Source organism: Tachyglossus aculeatus, unplaced genomic scaffold (assembly GCF_015852505.1).
Source record: "Tachyglossus aculeatus isolate mTacAcu1 unplaced genomic scaffold, mTacAcu1.pri scaffold_1_arrow_ctg1, whole genome shotgun sequence".
NCBI lineage: Eukaryota > Metazoa > Chordata > Mammalia > Monotremata > Tachyglossidae > Tachyglossus > Tachyglossus aculeatus.
The window spans coordinates 4,775,395-4,800,643 of record NW_024044915.1 but is presented as its reverse complement, the minus strand read 5'-3'; the positions used below and the strand labels follow the sequence as shown (position 1 = coordinate 4,800,643).

The window sequence follows — 25,249 nt, the reverse complement described above, 5'->3', positions numbered from 1 at the left end:
CTCCAGCCCAGCACCCCCCAAACGTCCTCCAGGATTTCACCTACCCTCTTAATCATCCTCTCCAGACTTTATTCCTCTTCTGACCCCACCCACAACCTCGAGCCAGAGATTGAGAGACTAGAGACTGTGGACTGCCACCATCACACCGCTCTCCACCCTGGACCACACCAACACATAGGACCTTTTCCCCCCAGAATGACCCTGGCCCTTCCCCGAAGCAGGACCAATGGCCCCAAGGGCAGCTCCTGCTAAGCCACCCTCAGACAATGGTCCAAGGCCAGAAACACAGGAGCACGTGGTGAGGCAAAGACACAGTGGGGGTGATGCAAAGTCAATGTGGGTACACCTAGTGGAAGCGACACAGAAAGGAAAGAAGAGGAGGCTTGGTGGAATGGACCTATGGGAAGCTGAAATCTCCATTATGAGGGCTCAAATTCTCTTCAGATTGGCCTGATCCCAGAATTTAGAACCTGGTCTCAGGTACACGAACAGATTTGGAGCATCCTGGCCCCTGGCTCTGGCTGTGCTCCGAATCTGGGAGGCAGAACCCTGGAGGTCCAGCCATCTCTGTGCTGTGAGTCCACTCAAATGGGCAGAGAATGGAGATAGAAGAGCCAGTGGATGCGGTGACTGTGTCAGAGATCACCGTACCAATGGACTAGATCAGTAATGCTGGAGAGGCAGATGGGTAAGTCTTGCTCACACAATGCACAAACACATATACAGACACACACCTAGGGACATGTACACACACTTGTACACATGCTAACTCCCACAGTCTCCCAGATCAGCCCCAGGGCCATTTGGACAGCATCTCCCAAGAGACTTGCCCCAAACCCTCCTGGAAATGACAAGGACCCAGTGACAGTCTCAGAGACCAGAGGGGCAGAATCCAGGGATTCCAGATTTGCCAAACCAGCACAGTCTCTAGGGGTCCTGTTTAGCATGGGGTCCCTCCCCAATGCAGAACCACCCCTGCTGTTTTCTCCAAGGGAGAAGGGATGAAAAGGTCCTGGGTTCTTGGACAGGACTGCCCAGGGCCTGGCCCAGTTACAGGAAGGATGGTGGGAGTCAGGTACGTGCTCTGTGAAATTTCGAGAAAGACAAGATCCCTAGCCTTGTGAGCTTCCAGCCTAATGGGGACTAGGCCAGGAAGGGAGACAGAGAGAACTATCTGAGCCTCTTGACCATTCTGGACAGCTGAGACCTCAGCAGCACAGCACAGCACAGCTGAGATTTAGACCCCAGAAGAAGGTCCCTCGGTCAGAGGCAAAGTCGAGGGAGATGGGTTGGTTTGGGCGAAAGAGTGATGGAGAATCGTGGATATGGTGAACAGACCTTGGCCTTCCACCCCAGCCCTTGTCCAGACATCGCTATGTGTCTCTGGACCTACTGGTCGAATGCTGAGAAATGGCAATCACTGAGAAATAGTTTATGCTTTCATGTGTTTCATATGACTAGGGATCCCCCAGGTCCAAGCAACGTAGATATAGAGCCTCATTACAGAGTTCAGTCTCCTGTAATGTCGACAGCCTAATCAGACCAGCATCAGATTTCCTGATTTTCTTTCTCTCAAATCCAGCTCACTCAGGCAAAGGACAGCAGTGGCTCCTTTATGTGCTGTTCCTGGGTCTGTAGCTGGTTGCTGTCCGAAGGCAGGGGGAACCTGCTATCAAACTGTGTCCAAACTGATTACCTCATACCTACCCCAGTGCTTAGAACAGTACTTGGCACATAATAACCATTTAACAACTATCGTGATAATAACTGTTAATGATTATAGCACAGGTGCCCTATACCTCAGGCCTTTCTCTGATGCTCTGATGCACTTTTGCTCCTGAGTAGTGGATCTGGATGTGGTCAGCCCTCCCCACTTTTTGCCAACCTGCAGGCATCCTTCAGGAGGAAAGGGTGCCCTCCCTGGCAAAGTACCCCGGGCTGGGCCATGCCTACATGAGGCAAGGGCAGGGCCAGGGGGAGAAGGTGAAAAAGAGAAGGAGACCAATGGACCCCAAGGGTGGGTCAACGGGAGTCCGAGACCCACTCACCCCATGTGTCTTAAAAAGAACAGCAGTGAATCAGCTGAATCAGTCAACACTAAACACACCCAAAGCAGGGGTTTTTGGTTGGTTAATTCTGTCCCTCACTGTCCCCCACTAGAATCCTTGCCTCCTTTTAGGGCCAGCACTTGTACGGAGCCATACACACTGGTGTGGACACTCCTCTCAAGAGCTCAGCTCCTTGTTGGCTCAAGTCCTAGGCCAGGGAGCTGGAGAGGCGGGGAGGCAGGAAAGCCAGCAGGGATTTTAGTTGGAAGGAAGATCCCTAGCTTCTTCTGTCCCTCCCCGGGGTCCTGGCCTTGGGGGACCATGATTCAGGATGTACACCGGGGAGTGGGGAGGGCACTCCTAGCTGCATATCCCAGTGGCCCTGCACCATGGTAAACAATCCTAGTGATTGAACACTGCTCTGAGTCTTCCTGCCATCCAGGCAGATGAAGCTCAGGGAAGACAATAGATTCCAGCCTGCCGTGGCAGCGGTGGTGATTGCTGGTCCGACCAGCCAGGTTAGTAATGCTGGGGAGGCAGATGGAAGGGACTCAGGCACTTGGGCACATCCATTTCCCCTCCCCAAACCCCACACATAGACAAAACACACACATGCATGCACACTTGCACAGGTATATGCATGTACACACATGCATCCAAACGTGGTTTGGGGACAATGGGTGGACTGGATCTTTCCATTATCCCTCTGGACCCTACCCAACAGCAGCTATGCATACTCACACTGGGTCAATTGAGTCGATCGGTAGTGGTATTTGTGAGCTCTAACTCGGTGCCAGTCATTATGCTAAGTGCTATGGTGAGTGACAAGTGGCCTGCCTCACCATGGCCTCTGCCCCAAAGGGACTCACCCACTACGTAGGGAAGCAAAAACCCATGGGACAGTAAGAGAAAATTTGAACAACAAGGAGATACGACAGCAAGAGCAAATTTGAAAATCAAGAAAGGTTATTGCAGTGAAGAGTTTAGCAAACCAAGCACCGGATGCTACTTTGGCTCTTGCCCACTCAAAGCAAATATCCTAAAACTACTCAGGATTCCAGGAACATCTGGGCACCAGGTGTGGGTGGCAGAACATATCCAGGCTGCCAGAAGTGGTGAGGCTAGTCCAGAGACCCGATGAGCCTTGGTTCATCCAGCTCAGTTAAAAAACCATGCCAACCTCGTTCACTTCGAGTTTATCCTTTCCTGCCTTAACTCTGCCCTCTCCTCTGCCAGACAAAAATATTTCTCCTCCCTTATTGACACCCATGCCCATCATCCCCATCAACTCCTCTGTACATTCAACTCCCTTCTCAGGCCCCCGGTTCCTTCCCCTCCTCCTTCCCTCACCCCCAAAGATCTGGCTTCCGACTTCATTACTAAAATTAAGTCCATCAGGTCTGACCTCCCCAAAATCACTCCCCCACCTTCTCCAACACACCGGCTCTCAACGCTCTCTGCTACTCTCCCATCCTTCCCAGCAGTATCCTCAGAGGAGTTCTCCTCCCTCCTCTCAGGTGCTACTCCTGCCACCTGTGCTTCTGACCCCATTCCCTCTCATCTCATGAAATCTCTCGCTCTGTCCCTTCTCCCCTCCTTAACTTCCATCTTCAACCGCTCACTCTCCACTGGTTCCTTTCCATCTGCCTTCAAACATGCCCATGTCTCTCCCATCCTAAAAAAGCCCTCTCGTGACCCCACTTCACCTTCTAGTTATCCCCCCATCTCCCTGCTACTATTACTTTCCAAACTCCTTGAACGAGTCGTCTACATGTGCTGCCTCGAATTCCTCAACACCAACTCTCCCCTCGACCCCCTCCAGTCTGGCTTCCGTCCCCTACATTCCACGGAAACTGCCCTCTCAAAGGTCACCAATGACCTCCTGCTTGCCAAATCCAAAGGCACATACTCTATCCTAATCCTCCTCGATCTCTCAGCTGCCTTTGACACTGTGGACCACCCCCTTCTCCTCAACACGCTATCCAACCTTGGCTTCACATACTCTGTCCTCTCCTGGTTCTCCTCTTATCTCTCTGGTCGTTCATTCTCAGTCTCTTTTGCAGGCTCCTCCTCCCCCTCCCATCCCCTTATTGTGGGGGGTCCTCAAGGTTCTGTTCTGGGTCCCCTTCTGTTATCGATCCACACTCACTCCCCTGGTGACCTCATTCGCTCCCACGGCTTCAACTATCATCTCTAGGCTGATGACACCCAAATTTACATCTCTGCCCCTGCTCTCTCCCCCTCGCTCCAGGCTCGCATCTCCACCTGCCTTCAGGACATCTCCATCTGGATGTCTGCCTGCCACCTAAAACTCAACATGTCCAAGACTGAACTCCTTGTCTTCCCTCCCAAACCCTGCCCTCTCCCTGACTTTCCCATCACTGTTGAGGGCACTACCATCCGCCCCGTCTCACAGGCCCGTAATCTTGGTGTCACCCTCGACTCCGCTCTCTCGTTCATCCCTCATATCCAAGCCGTAACCAAAACCTACTGGTCTCAGCCCCGCAACATTGCCAAGATCCGCCCTTTCCTCTCCATCCAAAACGTTACCCTGCTTGTTAAAGCACTCATCCTATCCCTTCTGGACTACTGTATCAGCCTCCTCTCCGATCTCCCATCCTCTTGTCTCTCCCCACTTCAATCCATACTTCACGCCGCTGCCCGGGTTCTCTTTGTCCAGAATCACTCTGGGCATGTTATTCCCCTCCTCAAAAATCTCCAGTGGCTACAAATCAACCTGCGCATCAGGCAGAAACTCGTCACACTCGGCTTCAAGGCTCTCCATCACCTCGCCCCCTCCTATCTCACCTTCCTTCTCTCCTTCTACAGCCCAGCCCACACCTTCCTCTCCTCTGCCGCTAATCTCCTCACCATGCCTCATTCTCACCTGTCTCGCTGTCGACCCCCGACCCACGTCATCCCCCGGGCTTGGAATGCCCTCCCTCCCCACATCCGCCAAGCTAGCTCTCTTCCTCCCTTCAAGGCCCTACTGAGAGCTCACCTCCTCCAGGAGGCCTTCCCAGACTGAGCCCCCTCCTTCCTCTCCCTCTCCTCCCCCTCTCCACCCCCCCCTAGTCTTACCTCCTTCCCTTCCTTACAGCACCTGTATGTATGTCTATATGTTTGTACATATTTGTTACTCTATTTATTTATTTTACTTGTACATATCTATTCTATTCATTTTATTTTGTTAATATGTTTTGTTTTGTTTTATTCTCTGTCTCCCCTTTCTAGACTGTGAGCCCACTGTTGGGTAGGGACCGTCTCTATATGTTGCCAACTTGTACTTCCCAAGCACTTAGTACAGTGCTCTGCACACAGTAAATGCTCAATAAATATGATTGATTGATTGATTGATTGATTGATTAAAAATAACAATGGTATTTGTTAAGCAATTGTTGTGTGCCAGGCACTGTACTAAGCGCTGGTGTAGACACAAGCTAATCAGGTTGGACACAGTCCTTGTTCCACATGAGGCTCACAGTCTTAATCCCCATTTCACAGATGAGATACCTGAGGCACAGAGAAGTTAAGTGACATGCCCAAGATAACACAACAGATAAGTGGCAGAATAAGGATTAGAACCCAGCTCCTTGTGACTCCCAAGCCCATGCTCTATCCTCTAGGGAATGCTGTTTCTCATAAGTGGCAGTTGGCACAGCCTAGGTGCGTAGAGTGGTGTTTTTAGTAGCATTATGTCTCTTTCTTCCTCTTTCCTTCCCTCTGCCTCAGTTTCCCCAGGTGAGAATCTCTAAGCTCCCGGGGTCTGGAGTTTGGAGGAACAAATTTTCATTCATTGGTTCAATGCATTCATTCAATCAAATTTAAAAGCAATGTACTAAGCCCTTGGGAGAGTACAATATAATGACAAATAGACATATTGCCTGCCCACAATGAGCTCACAGTCTATAGGGTGAGGCAGACATTAATATACATAAATAAAGCAGTGAATAATTCATAAATTAAAGATATATACATCTGTGCTCTGGGACTGGGAGGTAGGATGAATGAAGAGAGCAAGTCATGGTGATGCAGAAGGGAGTGGGAGAGGAGGGCTTAGTCAGGGCAGGCTTCTTGGAGGAGATGTGCCTTCCATAAGATTTTGAAGTGGGGAAGAACAGTTGTCCATCTGATTTCAGGAGTGAGGCCGGTCCAGGCCAGAGCAGGATGTGGGTGAGAGGTCAGCAGTAAGATAAACAAGAGCATGGTAGAGTGAGAAGGCTAGCATTAGAAGAACCAAGAGTACAGATTGGGTTGTAGTAGGAAAGTAGTGAGGTGAGGTAGAAGGGGCAAGGTGACTGAATGCTTTAAAGCCAATGATGAGGAGATTTTGTTTGATGTGGAGGTAGAAGGGCAAACACTGGAGTTTTTTGAGGAGGGGGGTGACATGTCCTGAACATTTTTGTAGAAAGATGATCTGGGTTGCAGAGTGGAGTATGGACTGGAGTGAGGATTGATAGGAGGAAGGGAGGTCAGCGAGGAGGCTGATACGGTAATCAAGGAGGCATAAGTGCTTGTATTACCACCTCTATGCACGATACCCAAATCTACATCTCCATACCTGATCTTTATCCCTCTCTCCAGTCTCACATCTCCTCCTGCCTCCAAGACATCTCTACTTGGATGTCCTCCCATCACCTCAGGTTTAACATTTTCAAAATAGAGCACCTTATCTTCCCACTCAAACTCTGTCCTCCCCCTGACTTTCCCAACACTATAGACTGTACCATCACACTTCCTATCTCACAAGCTCATAATCTTGGTGCTACGCTTAACTCCTCTCTCATTCAACCCACATATTCAATCCATTACTAAATCCTGTCGGTCTCACCTTCATAACATAGATAAAATCTGCCCTTTCCTCTCCATTCAAACTGCTACCATGTTAATACAATCACTCACATGATCCCTCCTGGATTACTGCATCAGCCTTCTTGCTGCCCTCCAGCCTCCTGCCTCTCCCCACTCCAATCCATACTTCACTCTGCTACCCCAATCATTTTTCTACAAAAACATTCTGGACACGTAATCCCGCTCCTCAAAAAACTCCAGTGGTGGCCCATCTACTTCCACATCAAGTAAAAACTCCTCATCTTTGGCTTTTAAACACTCCACCACCTTTTTCCATATTACCTCACCTCACTTCTCTGCTTCTAAACCCAGCCCACACACTTTGGTCATCTAGTGCTAACCTTCTCACTGTGCCTTGATCTCATCTATTTTGCTGCCAACCTCTAGCCTACATCCTGTCTGTGGCCTGGAATGCCGTACCCCCTCAAATCCAACAGACTATTACTCTCTCCCCACTTCAAAGCCTTCCTGAAGGCACATCTCCTCCAAGAGACATTTCCAGACTAAGCCCCATCTTTCCCCATCTCCCACTCCCTTCTGCATCACCCTGATTTGCTCTCTTTACTCTTGCCACCTCCCAGCCCCACATATCTGTTGTTTTATTGATTTGTATTCATGCCTGTCTCACTCCCCAGACTATAAACTCATTGTGGGCAGGGAATGTGTCTGTTTATTGTTGTATTGTACTCTCCCAAGTGTTTAGTACAGTGTTCTGCACACAGTAAGTGCTCAATACAACTGAATGAATAGGTGAATGAATAATGTCATAGTAATTTGGATGGAGAGGAAGGGGCGGATTTTAGGGAGGTAAAGGTAGAACTGACAGGATTTAATGATGGTTTGAATATGTAGGTTGAATGACAGAGAGGAGTCAAGGATGATGCCAAGGTTAGGGGCCTATGAGAGGTACGAAAGGTGGTGTCACCAACAGCGATGAGAAACTGAGTGGGAGGACATGGCTTGGGTGAGAAGGTAAGAAGTTCAGAAGGGAGGACATTCAAGTAGAGATGTCTGAAACGCTGGAGGAAATACAAGACTGCAGAGAGAGAGAGAGAGAGATCAGGATTGGAGATGTAGATTAGGGTATCACCTGTATAGAGGTGGTAGTTAAAGCTGTGTGAGCGAATGAGTTCTCCAAGGGAGATTATAAGAAACACAAGGACTTCTATTCTACACCTGTTCTCCAAGCCATGAACAGTCTTTCTCTGCTTCCCTGATTTCCAGAGACAAAGTTTATCCTCAGTCTGGAAGTACCTAGCTCACCCCAACTTGGGTGAGTGAGAAGATTGGGAATACTTAGAAGGATCTGAGAGGAGATGGGCGTTCTTGGAAGACTGTGAAGATTAGGAACACCTGGGAAACTGTGGGACTATGGAGACCTGGGTAAACTGGGGAAAACGGGAGATACTAAGGAGATGTGGGGCGACTGGGGAAATCGTCCCTGCAGAGTGGAGCAGAGAATGTGAAAGAAGAAGGGGGCCAAGTTCACCATTGTCCATGTTGCGTGGTTACTCTGGCCACTCAGTCCTCATAGCCGGTGGACATGGTTGGGCTGGCACTGCCACGGGGCTGAGGACAGAAGGAACTGCCCAGTGGTTGTGACCATTCAGACCAGCCACCCTCCAAGGGGGGCCAGGGGCAGCTGGGAGGAAAGAATTGCTGCCCCATGAATGGGCAGAACATTTGCTGCTTCCCATCCACTTGGCCCCAGGTCCTCGTTTGAAGACTGGATGCCTGTGCCCATGTTCTGCCTCCCTCTGCTGGCAGCTGGGGAAAATCTGATCTGGAAGGTCATGGGGAGCAGAAGGAGCAGGGGATGAGACATAAGGCCTATAAATCCCTGGTTCCCCTCCAGGAAACCCAACTCCTCACTGAGGGCTCTATCAACTCCCAATCAATCAACAATCAGTAAATCATTTAATGTTATTTATTGAGCAGTTACTCTGTACAGAGCAGTGTACTAAGGACTTGGGAGACTACAACAAAGTTGGTAGACATGTTCTCTGCCCACAATGAACTTTCCATCTATAGAAGGAGACAGGAATTATAATAAATTACAGATAGGGGAACTATTAAAGTATAACGATACGTACATAAGTGCTGTGGGACTAAGGTAATTATCAAAGTGCTTAAGGTGTACACAGCCAAGTGTCTGGGTGACACAGAAGGGAGGGCAGATAGGAGAAATGAGGGCTTGGTCAGTGAAGACCTTCTGGAGGAGACGTGAATTTAGGAGGTTTTTGAAAATGGGGACAGTGGTGGACTGTCTGATATAAAGTGGGAGAGAGTTCCAGGCCAAAAGGAAAAGGATATGAGCAATGGTAGGTGGTGGGATACATGAGGCTGAGGTACAGGGAATTTGTTGGTGTTAGAGTGCAGAGAGTGTGGGTTGTGTTGTAATAGAAAATCAGAGAGTTAAGTCAAGGGTAATACCAAAGGTATGGGACAGAGAGGATAGTGGTACTGTCTACAGTTGGAGTCGGAAGATAAGGCTTTTTGTTTTAGACACATTAAATTTGAGTTATCCTGAAGACAGGAGGAAATGTGAGAAAGCCAAGAAGGATAGAGATTAGCACTGGAGATGTAGATTTGGGAATCATCCACATAGGGATGGAATTGAAGATGTCAGAGTGAATGAGTTCTCCAAGGGAATGGGAGTAGCTGGAGAACAGAAAGTGATCCAGGACTGATTCTTGAAGCACCTTCACAGTTAAAGAGTGGGAGGCAGAGGAGAAGCCTGTGAAGGAGCTACCAGAGACATAGGAGGAGAACCAGGAAAGGACGTTGTCAGTGAAGCCAAGGTTGGATGTTTCTGGGATAGTGGGTGATGGAAGCAGAAAGGTCGAGGAAGACTAGGAGGGACTAGAGGTCTCGGGATTTGTCAAGAAGAAGGTCACTGGTGACCTTAGAGAGAGTCCCATGATGAGTTGACGAATTAGGAAGGTGGGACTCAATTAGAGAACGTTTTCTGGAGGAGGTGACCTTATAATGGGGGCTTTGAATGACCTGAGTCCCCCCAGACCAGGGGTAAGCCGCTCAGGATGCTGTCTCTGACAGGGATGCTGGGAGGTACCATGTGCTGCTGCCTTCCGGGACACCACCCTTCAGAGTTAGGGGTGGGGCACATCTCTACCCTCTCTGTCCCCTCTCCATCCCTGACTCTCCTCCCAGTGACTCAACACACTCCATACAAACCCTCTGACTCTCACGCTCCACCTCTGAGACTCCCCCAGTGACCCAGTAAAGACCATCCAGCACCCCTGACTCACCCAGCAACCTGTGCAGTGAAATGAACAGGTGGTTCCAGGAAGTTTGGATAGCTAAATGGAGGGGAAGTTCCTAAAGGATGTGTGTGTGTGTGTGTGTGTGTGTGTGTGTGTGTGTGCGCGCGCACGTGCTTGTGTGTGTTGGTGTGGGGCATGCACTTCCCCCCTGTGACCCCTGCCCGCCATCAGGAATCATCCCGGGGGCAAAGTCTGCTTCCCGTGCCTCTTCCCTCCAGCTGTTTCCCATGCCCCTTCCCTCCAATTGTTTCCTGTACCTCTTTCCTCTAGTTATTTCCAGTGCCCCTTAGTCTTTAGTTGCTTCTGGTGCCCCTGCCATTCCAGCTGTATATGGTGATCCGGCCTCTGCAGATCTGTTTCTTGTGCTCCTTGCCCTCCAGCTCTATCATTTCCCCATGGAGACAAGAAACCAGACCAGTGGCTCCACATTCACGCTCCAAAGCATCGCCAACGCTGGGCAGCAGCGGCTCCTCTTTGTGCTCTTCCTGGGTCTGTACCTGGTCACCGTGGTGGGGAACCTTCTCATCATCCTGGCCATCCGGACAAACTCCCGCCTCCATTCCCCCATGTACTTCTTCCTCGCCAACCTGTCTCTGGTAGACATCTGCTTCTCCTCTACCACTGTGCCCAGCCTTCTGGGGACACTCTTCACTGGACACCAGGATGTTCCTTACGGTGGCTGCCTGGCCCAGATGTATTTCTTCATTGCCTTTGGAGCCACCGAGAATTTCCTTCTGGCTGCCATGGCCTATGATCGTTACTTGGCCATCTGCAATCCGCTGAGTTACTTGGTGGTCATGAGCCCTCAGTGTTGTGTCCTGCTGGTGGTCGCCTGCTGGCTGGTTTCTCACCCCCACTCCCTGCTGCACGCCCTCCTGATGACTCAGATGACCTTCTGTGCCTCCCGTGAAATTCCTCTGTACTTCTGTGACATCTTACCCCTGCTGAAGATCTCCTGCTCCGATCCCCACATCAACTTCCTTGTGGTATACACAGAAGGGGCCGCCATAGTCAACAGTGCCCTTCTGATTGTGCTGGCCTCCTACGCCCACATTATCCCTGCTGTTCTGCGGGTGCCCTCGGCCCATGGGAAGCACAAGGCCTTCTCCACCTGTAGCTCCCACCTGGCTGCAGTCGGACTCTTCTACGGCACTGTCATTTGGGTCTACTTCCAATCATCATCCAATTTTTCTGAGCGGGACACCGTAGCCACAGTCATTTACACAACCATCACCCCACTTCTGAACCCCTTTATCTACAGCCTTCGTAACAGAGACCTACACCAGGCTTTGCGCTCCTGGCCCTGTGCCCTCAGACCCTGAATCCCTGCCCTTGGTCCCCAGGTTCCTGAGACCCTAGTCTGGACCTGGCGACATGGGCCCTGTGCCTCCAAACCCAGTCCTTCACCCCCAGTCTGTGCCTCTGACCCTACATACCTGATCCTGCACCCTACACCTTGTGCTCTCAGACCCTGTAACTCTAGCTCTGCATCCCCTGCTTTGCACCCCCAATCTTGTGCCCCCAACTCTGCATCCCTGGACCCTGTACTCCCTGCCCTTGACAGCCGGGTCATTGTTTGGGGATCCCCACTCGAAGACCAGGAACTTAGATCGTGAGCCCACCAGAGAAGCTACCTGACGGGTCTCTGACATTTTTATTGACAATACGCTCCTCTCTGCACTTGCACCCACAATCTGGCAGGTCTTCACTGGCAAGGAAATGTCCTGGATGGTGGGAAAACCATGGACACAGGACAGAAATTGTATTCCCAAATGGGGAGTTGGGTGGGTTTGCTACATCTGACAGCTACAGGATTCAGAAGCCTGCAGATCACGACGATGGTCTTTCCCACCCTCTCCACTCTGCAGGCAGAGGGAAGGATGCATCTCTCCAGCACAAATCACGGCAGTTTCCAGGGGTCGACCTTCACTCTCTATCTCCCAATGGTCTGGATCAGTGTTGCAGATAGTCTGACTGTGATCGTCCTGACCATTTTCGACATCCACACCCTGGGGCATCTCTTCCTCTCCACTGTAAGGCATTTACATTGGCCTCACACCATCACCACAACTGAAGCCACACCTGAACATGGACCCAAGACTGCAGGTGGTGTCGAGGAGAGTGTGAGCATTCCTTCTCCAAAATCTGTTGATGCTACTTTGTGTCATATTCCTATTATCTTGCATTGTTACCTTCGCCATTATTGTTGCTGTTGTTTTCATTCATTCATTCATTCATTCAATCATATTTATTGGGCACTTACTGTGTGCACAGCACTGTACTAAGTGACTGGGAGAGTACAATACCATACAAAACACATTCTTTCTCTCAACGAGTTTATAGTCTAGAGGCATTGTTCTGGGCCTGGATTGGGAGCCCCATGTGGAGCTGGACCCTGGCTATTTCATTTACCTCGTATTTACCTCAGCACCTAGCACAGTACTTGACATGTAATAAGTGCTAAGTAAAGACTATTGACACAGATCCTGTCCCCGAGATGCTGCTGACCACCTCCTGCCTAGTAAGCAGCGTGGCTTAGTGGAATGAGCACAGACTTGGGAGTCAGAGGATGTGGATTCTAATCCTGGCTTCACCACTTTTCAGATGTGTGACTTTGGGCAAGTCACTTAACTTATCTGGGCCTCAGTTACTTCATCTGTAAAATGGGGATTAAGACTCTGAGCCCCACTAGGGATAACCTGATTACCTTGTATCTACCCCAGCACTTAGAATAGTGCTTGGTACATAGTAACCACTTAACAAATACCATAATTATCAATTGTCATTAAAAGCAACTCTTATCCTGACTACCTAGCCCTCAGCTGCTGAGGATAATGTCTCCCAGACCAGGACAGTGTGGCATGCTATGGATATCTATCACATGCTATGGACATCTATCACCCTCTCCATTATGCCCCATCCCAGGCACCGACCTCATTCTCCTGCGTCTATTGTCCAAAATCTTTCCCATCCCTCAGCATCCACCCCCATCACCTGCATCCAGCCTCATACCTCAGCATCCATCCCAATTTCCCTGCATCCATCCTTGTACCTCATCATCCATCCCCATCCCCATGTATCTGTCCCCATCCCTTGACATCCACCCTGATCTCTCACCATCTATCCCCATTCCTCAGCACCCATCCCAATGTCCTAGCACCTGTCCCCACTCCTCAACATCCATCCCAATCTCAAGGCATCTGTCCCCATCACTCGACAACTATCTCCCTCCCCCTGAATCCACCCCCCTACCTCAGGATCCGTCCCACTCCCCCAGCATCCATCCTGGCTCTCCAACATTCATCCCCATCTTCCTGCACACATCCTTATTCCTCAGTATTCAAGCCAACCTCCCAGCATTCTTCCCCATCCCTCATCTTCCATCCCAGTCTCCCAGCATCCATCCAAATTTTCTGGCAACAGTCCTCATCTTCTGGTGTCTGCCCTACCCCTCAACATCTGTCTCTAGCCCTTGGCACCCTTGTCTGTCCTTCAACAGACATCAATATAAATAAATAAAATTAAAGATATATACACAGGTGCTGTGGGGCAGGGAGATGGGGGAAGAGCAAAGGGAGCAAGTCAGGGCGTTGCAGAAGGGAGTGGGAGAAGAGGAAATGTGAGGCTTAGTCTAGGAAGGCCTCTTGGAGGAGATGTGCCTTCAGTAAGTCTTTGAAGGCAGGGTGAGTAATTGTCTGGCAGATTTGAGGAGGGAGGGTGATCCAGGTCAGAGGTAGGACATTGGTCAGGAGTCAGCGGTAAGACAGGAGAGATCGGGTCACAGTGAGAAGGTTAGCAGCAGAGGAGCTAGGTCTGTGGGCAGGTTGTAGAAGGAGAGAAACGAGGTTAAGTAGAAGGGGGCAAGATGATGGAGTGCTTTCTCATTATGATCAGAAAGGCAGATATGGGAATTATCCTTATAGCGGTGGTACCTAAAGCCTTGTGAGTGAATGAGCTCCCTGAGAGGGTAAGGTTCGAGCAAGAAGAGCAGAGAACCTAAAACAGTTAAAATTTGTGGGGCAGAAATCCAGCCAACAAATTAAACTGAAGAGGGGTAAGAAAAGTAGGAGGAGAACCAGGTTAGTACCATGGCCTCAAAACCAAGACCTGAAAGAGTTTCGAGGTGGAGAGTGTGGTGTTACTTAAGGAAACACGCTCTTGCCAAAAAGAGGGGTGACCATAGATGCTGGATCCTGCCTGGCCCCAATAGGACTATAGAATGTAAGGTAGAAGGCCAAATTGAAAAAAAGGGTACAAGATGAAAATCAGGGAACACAAATAAGATGCATGGCAGAAGGTCAGATGCAGAACCAAGGGTGCAGCAAGATGTAATGGCTGTGTGTAAGAAGAAAGGTCAGACTTGCAATATAGGTGAAGGGCCAAGTTACTGTGAAAAGACAAGAACACCAGAAGACAAGGACCAATGAAGGGGAACAACTCAACTACCTTTGAAACTGCCTGACTCTCCATGTCCTGTTTCTTTGGGAAGAATGGAAAACCTATCAAAAAATCCATGAAACACCACCCTGCCATGGAGCCAAGGTCTAGGAGTACTTGAAAAAGCATTCACCCCGTATCAAGTCTTCTTGCTGGCTGGAGGTTAGGTTGAGAGGCTCCCTTCGAAGTCTGCCCAAAGTAAAAGGGCAGGGGATGAAGCATCAAAACAGCTTATTGTTGGGTTAACCTGTTGGGTGACTCCCTTCACTGGACACTCTAAGAAAGATTGGAGATTGTAGCAATAAAGTATATTCTTGAACCAACCATGGGGCTCATGTTTTAGGGATTTGGGGCTATAGAAAAGACGGCTGTGGGAGCCTATGGCCACCAAAAATAGGCTTTCCCATAGCCGGTGGTTCACTCCATCAAAGGCTGTCAGAAGGTCAAGGGGGGTTAGAACAGAGTAGAGACCTTTAGGTCTTGGAGAGGCTCAAAACTCTCAGTTGAGCTAAGTGGTCCCAAATCCTTGGAATGAATGAAGAAGATGGTTGGTGAAGAGGAAGTAGAAACACTGAGTGTCAAAAACTTTCTCCACCCCACTCCACACACCAATGTCCTGTGTCTGTGTCTGTCACACACACACAAAACACATTCTTTCTCTCAACGAGTTTATAGTCTAGAGGCATTGTTCTGGGCCTGGATTGGGAGCCCCATATTATATTATACTTGTTAACTGCTCACTTATGTGCCAGGCACTGTACTAAACTCTGGGGTAGATACAAGATGATCAGGTCCATGTGGGATAGTCCATGTCCCACATAGGACTCACAGTCTTAATCCCCATTTTACAGATAGGGTAAATGAGCTATAATTCCATTTGTTTTGACGATTTGACACCTGTCTACATGTTTTGTTTTGTTGTCTGTCTCCCCCTTCTAGACTGTGAGACCGTTGTTGGGTAGGGGCCGTGTCTATATGTTGCCAACTTGTACTTCCGAAGCGCTTAGTACAGTGCTCTGCACATGGTAAGTTCTCAATAAATACAATCGTAGATTGAATGAATGAATGAGGCACAGAGAAATAAAGTGACTTGCTCAAGGTCACACAGCAGACAAGTGATGGATCTTTGCAAGCCCACGAACCTCCATGGGTGAATTAATGGTGTCTTCTTTGAACTACAGCTTTGTGTCTTCTACTTATGCATTGTCCATTCATTCATTGTTCACCATTGCTATTTCCTGTGTGATTTTCTGTGTGATTCCTCCTGGTCCCACCATACAAGCACAATGGATGTGTACCCGACTTCCACATTAGATTTCCTGTCCAAATCAGTAGGCGAACGACTTGCCCCTCTGCAGGAAATAGATAACTAACTGGTAACTAATTTCTCCTCTTCTCTGAAGCTGCTACATAGCCCAGGCCTGAGTGTCCAGCCAAGCTTTTCTAATCTCCGCTTGAACATTAATGTTCAAGTGGTGATGTCCCCAGGCTACTGAATTACCAGTGAGTTTTCCTTCAGCAGAACGTGCTCAGGGTCCGGCACAGTGCCTGGAGCAGGGCATGGTTGCGCAGGCTGTAGATAAAGGGGTTGAGCAATGGGGTTACTACCGTGTACAGCAAAGCCACCACAGAGCCCTGCTCCTCTGAGTGGCTAGGGGACGGGCAAAGATAAAGGCCAATTACAGTCCCAAAGAAAAGGGACACGACGACCAGGTGGGAGCCACAGGTGGAGATGCCTCGATGCAGACCCCGGACAGAGGGAACTCTCAGGACTGTACAGAAGATGTGGGTGTAGGAGACCAGGATACCCAAGAACGGTCCCACCACCACTGCTGCCCCTACAGTGATGATGACCAGTTTGTTGACAGAGATGTCAGAGCAGGAGAGATGCACCAGAGTGGATAAGTCACAGAAGAAGTGGGGGACCACCCTGTCTGTGCAGAAGGACAACCGAACCACCAGGAGGGTGTGGACCAGTGCATGGACAGCAGTGAGGACCCAGCAGGTGACCACCATCAGTGCAGAAAGCCGGGGGCTCATGGTTGTGACAGAACTCAGGGGCTGGCAGATGGCTACATAGCGGTCGTATGCCATTACAGCCAAGAGGAAATTGTCCAGATCTCCAAATAACAGGAAAAAGTAGATCTGGCTCAGGCATCCAGTGTAGGAGATGGCTGGGTTGTCTGTCTGCATGTTGACCAGCATCTTGGGGACAGTGATGGAGGAGAAGCAGATGTCAGCACAGGATAGGTTGGCAAGAAAGAAGTACATGGGGGAGTGGAGGTGTGAGTCACTGCCGATGGCCAGGATGATAAGCAGGTTCCCCGCTATGGTGACCAGGTACAGAGCTAGAAACAGCATGAAGCACAGCTCTTTTTGCCCTGGCGGGGTGCGTAGCCCCAGCAGGATGAACTCAGTGATGTGGCTCTGGTTCTCCATCTCCATGCTCTGTTGGACCAGCTGTGAGAGGGAAATGCAATCATCATGATTGAGGACATTAGTGGAAGCAGGGATGCCCTTGAGCCCTGGGGTTGGGCACGGGGGAGGAACTAGAAGTGGCAGATTGAGTGCAGAAAGGACAGTCAAGGAGTCATGGAATTCTGGGTGCCCCTGCCACTGGAGACAGGGATCTGGGCCAGACTGCCCAAAGACAGGATGAGGCCTTCCTTCTGTCCCACTCACCACCACCATGGAGAAGCCCGGGGACAAGGCTTAGTGAATACCTTAGTGAATGTAGGAATGTACAGATTGGAAAATGGCATTCCCTGTAACCATTGTTAGATTACTGAGAATGGAAAGGCACAATCCCCTGTGAAAATTGTTAGAACATGGAGATTGGAGACTGCAGAATTCAATGATGTGTGGAATGGATGAATAAAATTCCCTATACCAACTGTTAGACTGTGCACAATGGAGGCAGAATTCAGTGTAGTGACCGTTAAAATGTTTGGAATGGTTTGATTCTGTGTGTGTATGTGCGGGGGGGGGGGGAGGGGCAGGCTAGAATCTCCTATGTCGACCCTCCCTGTCTCACAAGCCCATAACCTTGGTGCAATTCTTGACTGCTCTCTCCCATTCAACCCACATATTCAATGCATCACTAAATCCTGTCAGTCCCACTTTCACAACATAGCTAAAATCCACCTCTTCCTCTGCATACAAACTGCTACTGTGTTCATATAATCACTCATTCCATCCTGCCTGAATTACTGCATCAGCCTCCTTGCTGACCTCCCAGCCTTCTGTCTCTTCCCACTGCAGGTCTTACTTCATTCTGCTGCCCAGTTAATTTTTCTGCAAAAACATTCAGGACATGTCACCCTGCTCCTCAGAAAACTCCAGTAGTTGCCTACCCAGCTCCACATCAAACAAAATCTCTTCACCATTGGCTTTAAAGTACTCCACCACCTTGCCCCCTCCAACCTCACCTCACTACTCTCCTTTTACAACCCAGCTAGTACACGTCGATCCTCTAATGCTAGCCTTCTCACTGTGCCTCAATCTTGCCGATCTCACCACCCACCCCTAGCCTATGTCCTGTGTCTGGCCTGGAATGCACTCCTTCCTCAAATCCAACTGCAAATTTCTCTACTCTGATTCAAAGACTTATTGAAGGCACATCTCCAAGAGGCCTTCCTAGAATAATCTCCCTCTTTCCTCTCCTCCCACTCCCTTCTGCATCACCCTGGCATGCTCCCTTTGTTCTTTCCCCATCCCAGCCCCACAGGACTTATGTACATATCCCTCATTTATTTATTTGTATTGATGTCTGTCTCCACCCCTCTAGACTCTAAACTCATTGTAGGCTTGGAATGTGTCTGTTTATGGTTGTATTGTATTCTCCCAAGCTCTTAGTACAGCACTCTGTATACAGAAAGCATTCAATAAATGCAATTGAATGCCTGAATTAATGAATTGGGAATAGAGGGGCCCCTGAATTCCCTGTAAGATGGGATTTGGAGGGGTAGGACCTCCTCAGATGACTGTTAGGACATTAGGAAGGTTCTGACTGTTTCCATCAGGAGTTGTTCTGCCTGGAATCGAATGGAGCCCAAGGAGTGTTCCCCCTGTAGTAATGGAACATCTTCTCTTGCTGTTGGTTCTGTTGTTGAATCGCTGCTGCTTTATGGACTTGACCCTTATAAACCTTTCCCTGTTTCTCTGTCTTCCCATCACTTAGGCTGTGAGCCTCCTGTGGTCTAAAGTTCATGTCATTAAGCCCAAGATTCCTTCCTCATCCAGCCCTTGGCCCCTCAGATCCCATCTAGTTCAGGAAGCCTTCCCTGAAGATCAGAAAGAGAAGTGATTGAAGCCCCTGGGTTTACCCTTCATTGTCCCCCTTTACCACTGGCCTACAGAAAATTCAACCTCTTGGCCAATTTCAATTCTCCTTAGAATTATTTCTACTCTATGTTTTGCTGACTCTGTACTCTCCTACCACTGGGTCTCAGTTTCCTATTCTAACTCCACTTATACCTATCATCCCCTCTTGGTGAGTGTCCCTCAAGGCTCTGCCCTCGGCCTACTTCTTGTCTTCATTTGTATAGCTTCAGGTACCCCCTCTTCATTGATGATTCCCAAATCTATCTCTAGCCCTAACTTCTCCCCAGCTACTCAATTTTTCATCTCCACTTGCCTCCAAGACATCTCCACATGGCAAGCATAACACATCTAACTCAGTATGCTCAAAACTGAACTTCCCATCTTTCCTCCAAAGCCCTCCTTCCCTTCCAATTTTCCCTTCTTTACTAAATACAAGAAAGAAGCAATGCCTAGTGGAAAGAGCATGGGCCTGAGAGTCAGAGGACCTGGGTCTTAATCCCAAATCCTTCACTTGTCTGCTTGGGTAAGTAATTTAACTTACCTTGAGTAAGACATTGGGTAAGTCATTTAACAATAAAGTAACAATTAACTTACCTTGGGTAAGTCATGTAACTTCTTGGTTACTCAGTTACCTCATCTGTGAAATGGAGATTAAATCATGCGCCCTCCAATTTAGACAGTGAGCTCCACGTGGGACAGAGTTGTGTTCAACCTTATTATCTTCTGTCTACCTCAGTGATGATGAAGATGGCATTTATTAAGTGCTTACTATGTGCAAAACACTGTTCTAAGCGCTGGGGAAGTTACAAGTATTCAGGTTGTCCCACGGGGGGCTCACAGTCTTATTCCCCATTTTGCAGATGAGGTAACTGAGGCTCAGAGAAGTGATGTGACTCTACCAAAGTCACACAGCTGACAATCCATGGAGCAAGGACTTAGACCCATGACCTCTGACTCCAAAGCCCGTGCTCTTTCCACTGAGCCATGCTGCTTCGCAGTGCTTAGTACTGTACCTGGCACATAGAGAGCACTTCACAAGAACCATGAAAAAGATCTCTGTACCTGAAGCCTGCAACCTTGGTGTTATCCTAGATGACATCATTGATGAACTGGATGACATCATTGTTGTTCCGCTCTTCTTACCCAATCTACTTCGAAACTCTCCTGATTTTTCCTCAGAAAAAATGGTCTAGATCCATGGTCTTTTCCATCCATACTGTCACCACTTGGGTTTAAGAACTCATCATGTCATGATTAAACTATAGTGTGGCCCAGTGGAAAGAGTACAGGCTTGGGAGTCAGAGTTCCTGGGTTCTAATCTCTGCTCCGCCACTTGTCTGTTGTGTGACTTTGGGCAAGTCACTTAACTTCTCTGTGCCTCAGTTGCCTCATCTGTAAAATGGGGATTAAGACTGTGAGCCCAATGTGAGACAACCTAATTACCTTGTAACCACCCGCAGCGCTTAGAACAGTACTTTGCACACAGTAAGTTCTTAACAAATACAATAATAATAATAATAATAATTACAATAATAATAATAAATCAACCTCCTCACTAGTCTCCCCATCTCCAGTCTTTCTCATTTTTCGATCCACATGGACCTGCTGGCTAGATCATCGTCCTGAAACATTGCTCAGCACACTTGTCTCTACTCCTCAAACTCCTCCAGTGGTTGTCCTCTCCCTCTGCAACAAACAGTCCTCCTTACCATTGGCTTCACATTTCTCCTCCGGCTCCCCCCACTCTTAAGTTTCAGTTCTTTCTACCCACTAATCCCCAGCCATCACTCTTTGTTCCGCCCATGTTCACGTTCCAACTGTCCCCGGCTCTTATCTCCTCCCACTCCAACCTCTTGCTCATGTTGCTTCCCTGCATTGGGACTCCCACCCCCGACAAAAGATTCACCTTGCCTCAAATTTCCCTACCTTCAAAGCCCTCCTAAAATCCCACCTCATCCAACAAACTTTCCCCGATCACCTCCCAACACCAGGAGGGGTATCAACCCAACAGTTTTCTCTACCACTTACATATTTATTATATCCCTCCTTGGCCATCTTGAATGAAGGTTCAAGTAATTGAACCTATGATTATTTATACTATAATTGCTGTATTTGTAAATATGTTTATGTCTGTTTCTCCTTCTATGCTGAAATCTCCTTGAGGGCAGAGAACATATCTCATGCTTCACTGGAATTTTCTCAAGTTCTTAGTACTGTAATTTGCAACCAGAAGGCACTCAGTAAATACCATCACTATTACTACTGCCTCTTTATTTGTCACTAAGGCAGAGCAGCCCAGCCCATGTCTGGAGGCTGGAGGAGGGAGTCCTCGTCTGGTTTCAGAGGGTGGCAATGCAGCAGAGATGTGTTCCAGTGAGGGAAGCTGCCCGCAGGATCAACAACCCCCAGATCCTGTGAAATGGAGACGTAACAAGAGAGAAGGCCATAGCTTAGTGGATAGAACATGGACTTGGGAGTCAATCTTGACTCTGCCATTTGTCTGCTATGTGACCTTGGGCAAGTCACTTCACTTCTCTGTGCCTCAGTTACCTCATCTGTAAAATGGGGATTAAGGCTGTGAGCCCCATGTGTTACATGATATAGTCCAACTTGACTAGCTTGTACCTACCCCAATATTTAGAACAGTGCCTGGCACACAGTAAGTGCTTAACAAATACCATGAAAGAAATGGTCATTTTCTTTTGGGGTTGGGGAAGGGTTTGATTTCAAGGAACAGTAATGTTCTTAGGCCAGGGCCCAGGGCCAGAGTAGAATCAGGCAGTTGGAAACAGCTATGATTTTCCCTCCTGGATCCTTCAGTGGGAATTGGACTCAGGTGGGGAAGACAATCCCCCCTCCCCAACCACAACCATCACTGCCCCACACCTCACACTCCAAAAGACCTGGGAGACCCCTCGCCATTCCCCAGATTCTTGTGAGGGACAGGGATATGAGGGCAAATGGCCTCCCTGCCCCCTCCACAACCTCAGTGACTGGTTGCTTGGCTAGGAGAGTCTCCAAAGCACTTACCAGGCTGGAGAGGAAGCAGCTGTTTTTTTGCTTCTAAGCCTTTGCTACCACCCCTAGGATCCAGGTGAAGCCTCTAGATTCTGGCAGATATGAATGGGCTGTCTGAAATGGTTGTGTTCTCCCTGGCTTCATGGCTCCCCACAACTATTTGCAGGGCTGGGGACTCCAGGGACCCAACCCCCACAGCTCCTATTCCAAACGTGGATAATTGTCCAGCGTCTCCTGGGGCTCCCTGGGGTCTGGGCAAGAAGTGGGGAGTGGGGCTGAAAGCACTGACATTCCATAGCATTGGGTGGGGAGAGGATTTCCAGCCTGCTTCCAGGCTTGGGAGTCCCCCACCCCACTGTGTGGGTAAACGCAAAGTAGTCTGGGTTGATGCTGAGAAGGTTGGGGACCTCGGCTCTCTGCCACCAGAGATCAGAACACTTCCTTACCAAACTGCCCAATTCTGTAATAATAATTATGGTATTTGTTAATAACAATAAAAATAATAACAATAATGATGGTATTTGTTCAGCACTTGCTATGTGCAAAGCACTGTTCTAAGCACTGGGGGGATACAAGCTGATCAAATTGTCCCACGTGGGGCTTACAATCTTAATCCCCATTTTACAGATGAGGGAACTGAGGCACAGAGAAGTTAAGTCACTTACCCAAAGTCACAAAGCTGACAAACGGCAGAGCTGGGATTAGAACCCATGACCATTGACTTCCAAGCCCGTGCTCTTTCCACTAAGCCATGATCACGGGCCTGTTAAGTACCTCGTCAAGTGTAGTACCAGAATCTCCTTCTTCTTCTCACAAAGACCCAATCTCTGTCCAAGCATCTCCAAGCTCATTGGCTTCCCCCAGCCCTCCACTCCCCATTGTGGGACCCCTGGTGGACTCTGCTCCCTGCTCACCCCTTATTGGGTAGAATGCAATGAGGCAGAAAGGAAAGAGCACAGTATTTATCCTGATTTTAAGCACCTTTGTCCATATCATTATTCTCCACTATTTCCCCACCTGTAATTTAGTTTAATGTCTCTCTTCCATTGAAGACTGTAAGCTCCTTCTGGGTAGGGTTCAGGTCTATCAACTCTATTTTTATGGCATTTGTTATACATTTACTATATGCCAGGCATTGTGCTTAGAAGTAATCAGGTTGGACACAGTTCACGTCCCACATGGGCTCACAGTCTTAATTCCCATTTCACAGATGAGGTAACTGAGGCTCAGAGAACTGAAGTGACTTGTCCAAAGTCACATAGCAGACAAATGGCAGAAGCACAATTAGAACCCAGATTCTTCTGAGTCCCAGGCCCATACTTTATCCATCAGGCCATGCTACTGATGTGATCCTTTCTCAAGTGCTTAGAACAATGTGATACAAGCAGTTAGTGCTCAATAAATACCATTGATTGACTAGAAGATAGGAGACCTGGGTTCTAAACCCAGCTCTGCCACTTGCCTGATATGAGACCACAGGTGAGTCGCTCAACTTCTCTGTGCCACCATTTCCTCATATGTACAATGGGAATTAAATACCTGTTCTCTCTAACCCTTAGACTGTTAGCCCTATGTGACCAGATTATCTTGTACCTACACAACAGTTTAGCTTGGCAGATTAAACAGTTAACAAATATCACAATTATTGTTATTAGTCTCAGTTGAGGTGAGTGGGGCTGAGTCCTGCCAACCCTTTGGCATGGCTCCATGAAAGATAATAATAAATAATAATAATAATAAAAGAACATTTGTTAGGTCCTTACTATATGCTGGGGACTGTTGATAAGCACTCGGGTGCACAAGGTAACTGGGTTGGACACAGTCCTGTCCCACAAAAGGTTCACAGTCTTTATCCCCATTTTACAGATGAGGTAACTGAGGCACTGAAAAGTTAAGTGACTTTCCCACGGTCACACAGAAGACAAGAGGCAGAGCCAGGATTGGAACCCACATCCTTCTGTCTCCCAGCCTATGCTCTAGGCCAGGCAGAACTGAGTGTTCTGTCTCCACTCCTTGCATTGGGGGAACCCAGGAAATCCCAGGTCCTAACAGACCCCCGGATGTAGGAGCAGCCCCCGATGTATCCCCTGGACATAACTCACTCCCTCTCAGCCAGTTAACATTAGCAGAGCAGGAGTTCTGTAAATCAGCAACCTGGGGGTTGGGGCTGAGTTCATAGGATCTGGGTAGACTAGATAGACTCAGATGCCCAACCTTCAATCGACCAATCAATCAATCAATCAATCGTATTTATTGAGCGCTTACTATGTGCAGGGCACTGTACTAAGCGCTTGGGAAGTACAAATTGGCAACACATAGAGACAGTCCCTACCCAACAGTGGGCTCACAGTCTAAAAGGGGGAGACAGAGAACAGAACCAAACATACCAACAAAATAAAATAAATAGGATAGAAATGTACAAGTCAAATAAATAAATAAATAAATAAATAGAGTAATAAATATGTACAACCATATATACATATATACAGGTGCTGTGGGGAAGGGAAGGAGGTAAGATGGGGGGATGGAGAGGGGGACGAGGGGGAGAGGAGGGAAGGGGCTCAGTCTGGGAAGGCCTCCTGGAGGAGGTGAGCTCTCAGCAGGGCCTTGATGGGAGGAAGAGAGCTAGCTTGGCGGAGGGGCAGAGGGAGGGCATTCCAGGCCCGGGGGATGACGTGGGCCGGGGGTCGACGGCGGGACAGGCGAGAACGAGGTACAGTGAGGAGATTAGCAGTGGAGGAGCGGAGGTTGCGGGCTGGGCAGTAGAAGGAGAGAAGGGAGGTGAGGTAGGAGGGGGCGAGGTGATGGACAGCCTTGAAGCCCAGGGTGAGGAGTTTCTGCCTGATGCACAGATTGATTGGTAGCCACTGGAGATTTTTGAGGAGGGGAATAATAGCATAAATAGCAATTATTGAGTACTTACTGTTTGAAGAACACTGTACTAAGTGCTTAGGACAATATATTAAAGTCGGTAGGCACAATCCAAGCCCTTGAGGAACTTACAATCTAGAGGGGGAGACTGAGATTTAAAAAACATTACAGAGTGGTGGAAGCAACAGGGTATGTCTTGTCTTATGCCGTCGAGTTGTTTCCCACCCATAGCAACACCATAGACACATCTCTCCCAGAAAGCCTTGCTCTCCATCTGCAATCATACTGGTAGCGTATAGAGTTTTCTTGGTAAAAATGCGGAAGTGGTTTACTATTGCTGCCTTCAGCACAGTAAACTCGAGTCTCTGCCCTCGACTATCTCCCAATGCTGCTGCTGCCCAGCATGGGTGAATTTTG

The 25,249-nt window shown here is 48.7% G+C and overlaps 2 protein-coding genes across 2 annotated transcripts; one reads left to right on the top strand and one right to left on the bottom strand.

The window, feature by feature from the left end:
- Positions 1 to 669: 669 nt before the first annotated feature.
- Positions 670 to 11,505, top strand: LOC119923497 (olfactory receptor 1361-like). The gene is made up of 5 exons (XM_038742872.1): positions 670 to 688; positions 1,583 to 1,630; positions 1,892 to 1,958; positions 2,491 to 2,566; positions 10,564 to 11,505. The coding sequence occupies exons 1-5, from the start codon at positions 670 to 672 to the stop codon at positions 11,503 to 11,505; spliced, it is 1,152 nt and encodes a 383-aa protein (XP_038598800.1).
- Positions 11,506 to 16,135: 4,630 nt separating this feature from the next.
- LOC119923496 (olfactory receptor 1468-like) lies at positions 16,136 to 17,065 on the bottom strand. Its single transcript, XM_038742871.1, has one exon. It carries the CDS (start codon positions 17,063 to 17,065, stop codon positions 16,136 to 16,138), a length of 930 nt encoding a protein of 309 aa, XP_038598799.1.
- Positions 17,066 to 25,249: the final 8,184 nt, after the last annotated feature.

Coding starts and splice junctions, on each gene's coding strand:
- LOC119923497 (XM_038742872.1), top strand. Junction 1,631..1,891: donor CCTTTATGTGCTGTTCCTGG/GTCTGTAGCTGG, acceptor GCCAACCTGCAG/GCATCCTTCAGGAGGAAAGG. Junction 1,959..2,490: donor CTGGGCCATGCCTACATGAG/GCAAGGGCAGGG, acceptor CCTGCCATCCAG/GCAGATGAAGCTCAGGGAAG.
- LOC119923496 (XM_038742871.1), bottom strand. CDS start 17,065: ATGGAGATGGAGAACCAGAGCCACATCACTGAGTTCATCCTGCTGGGG.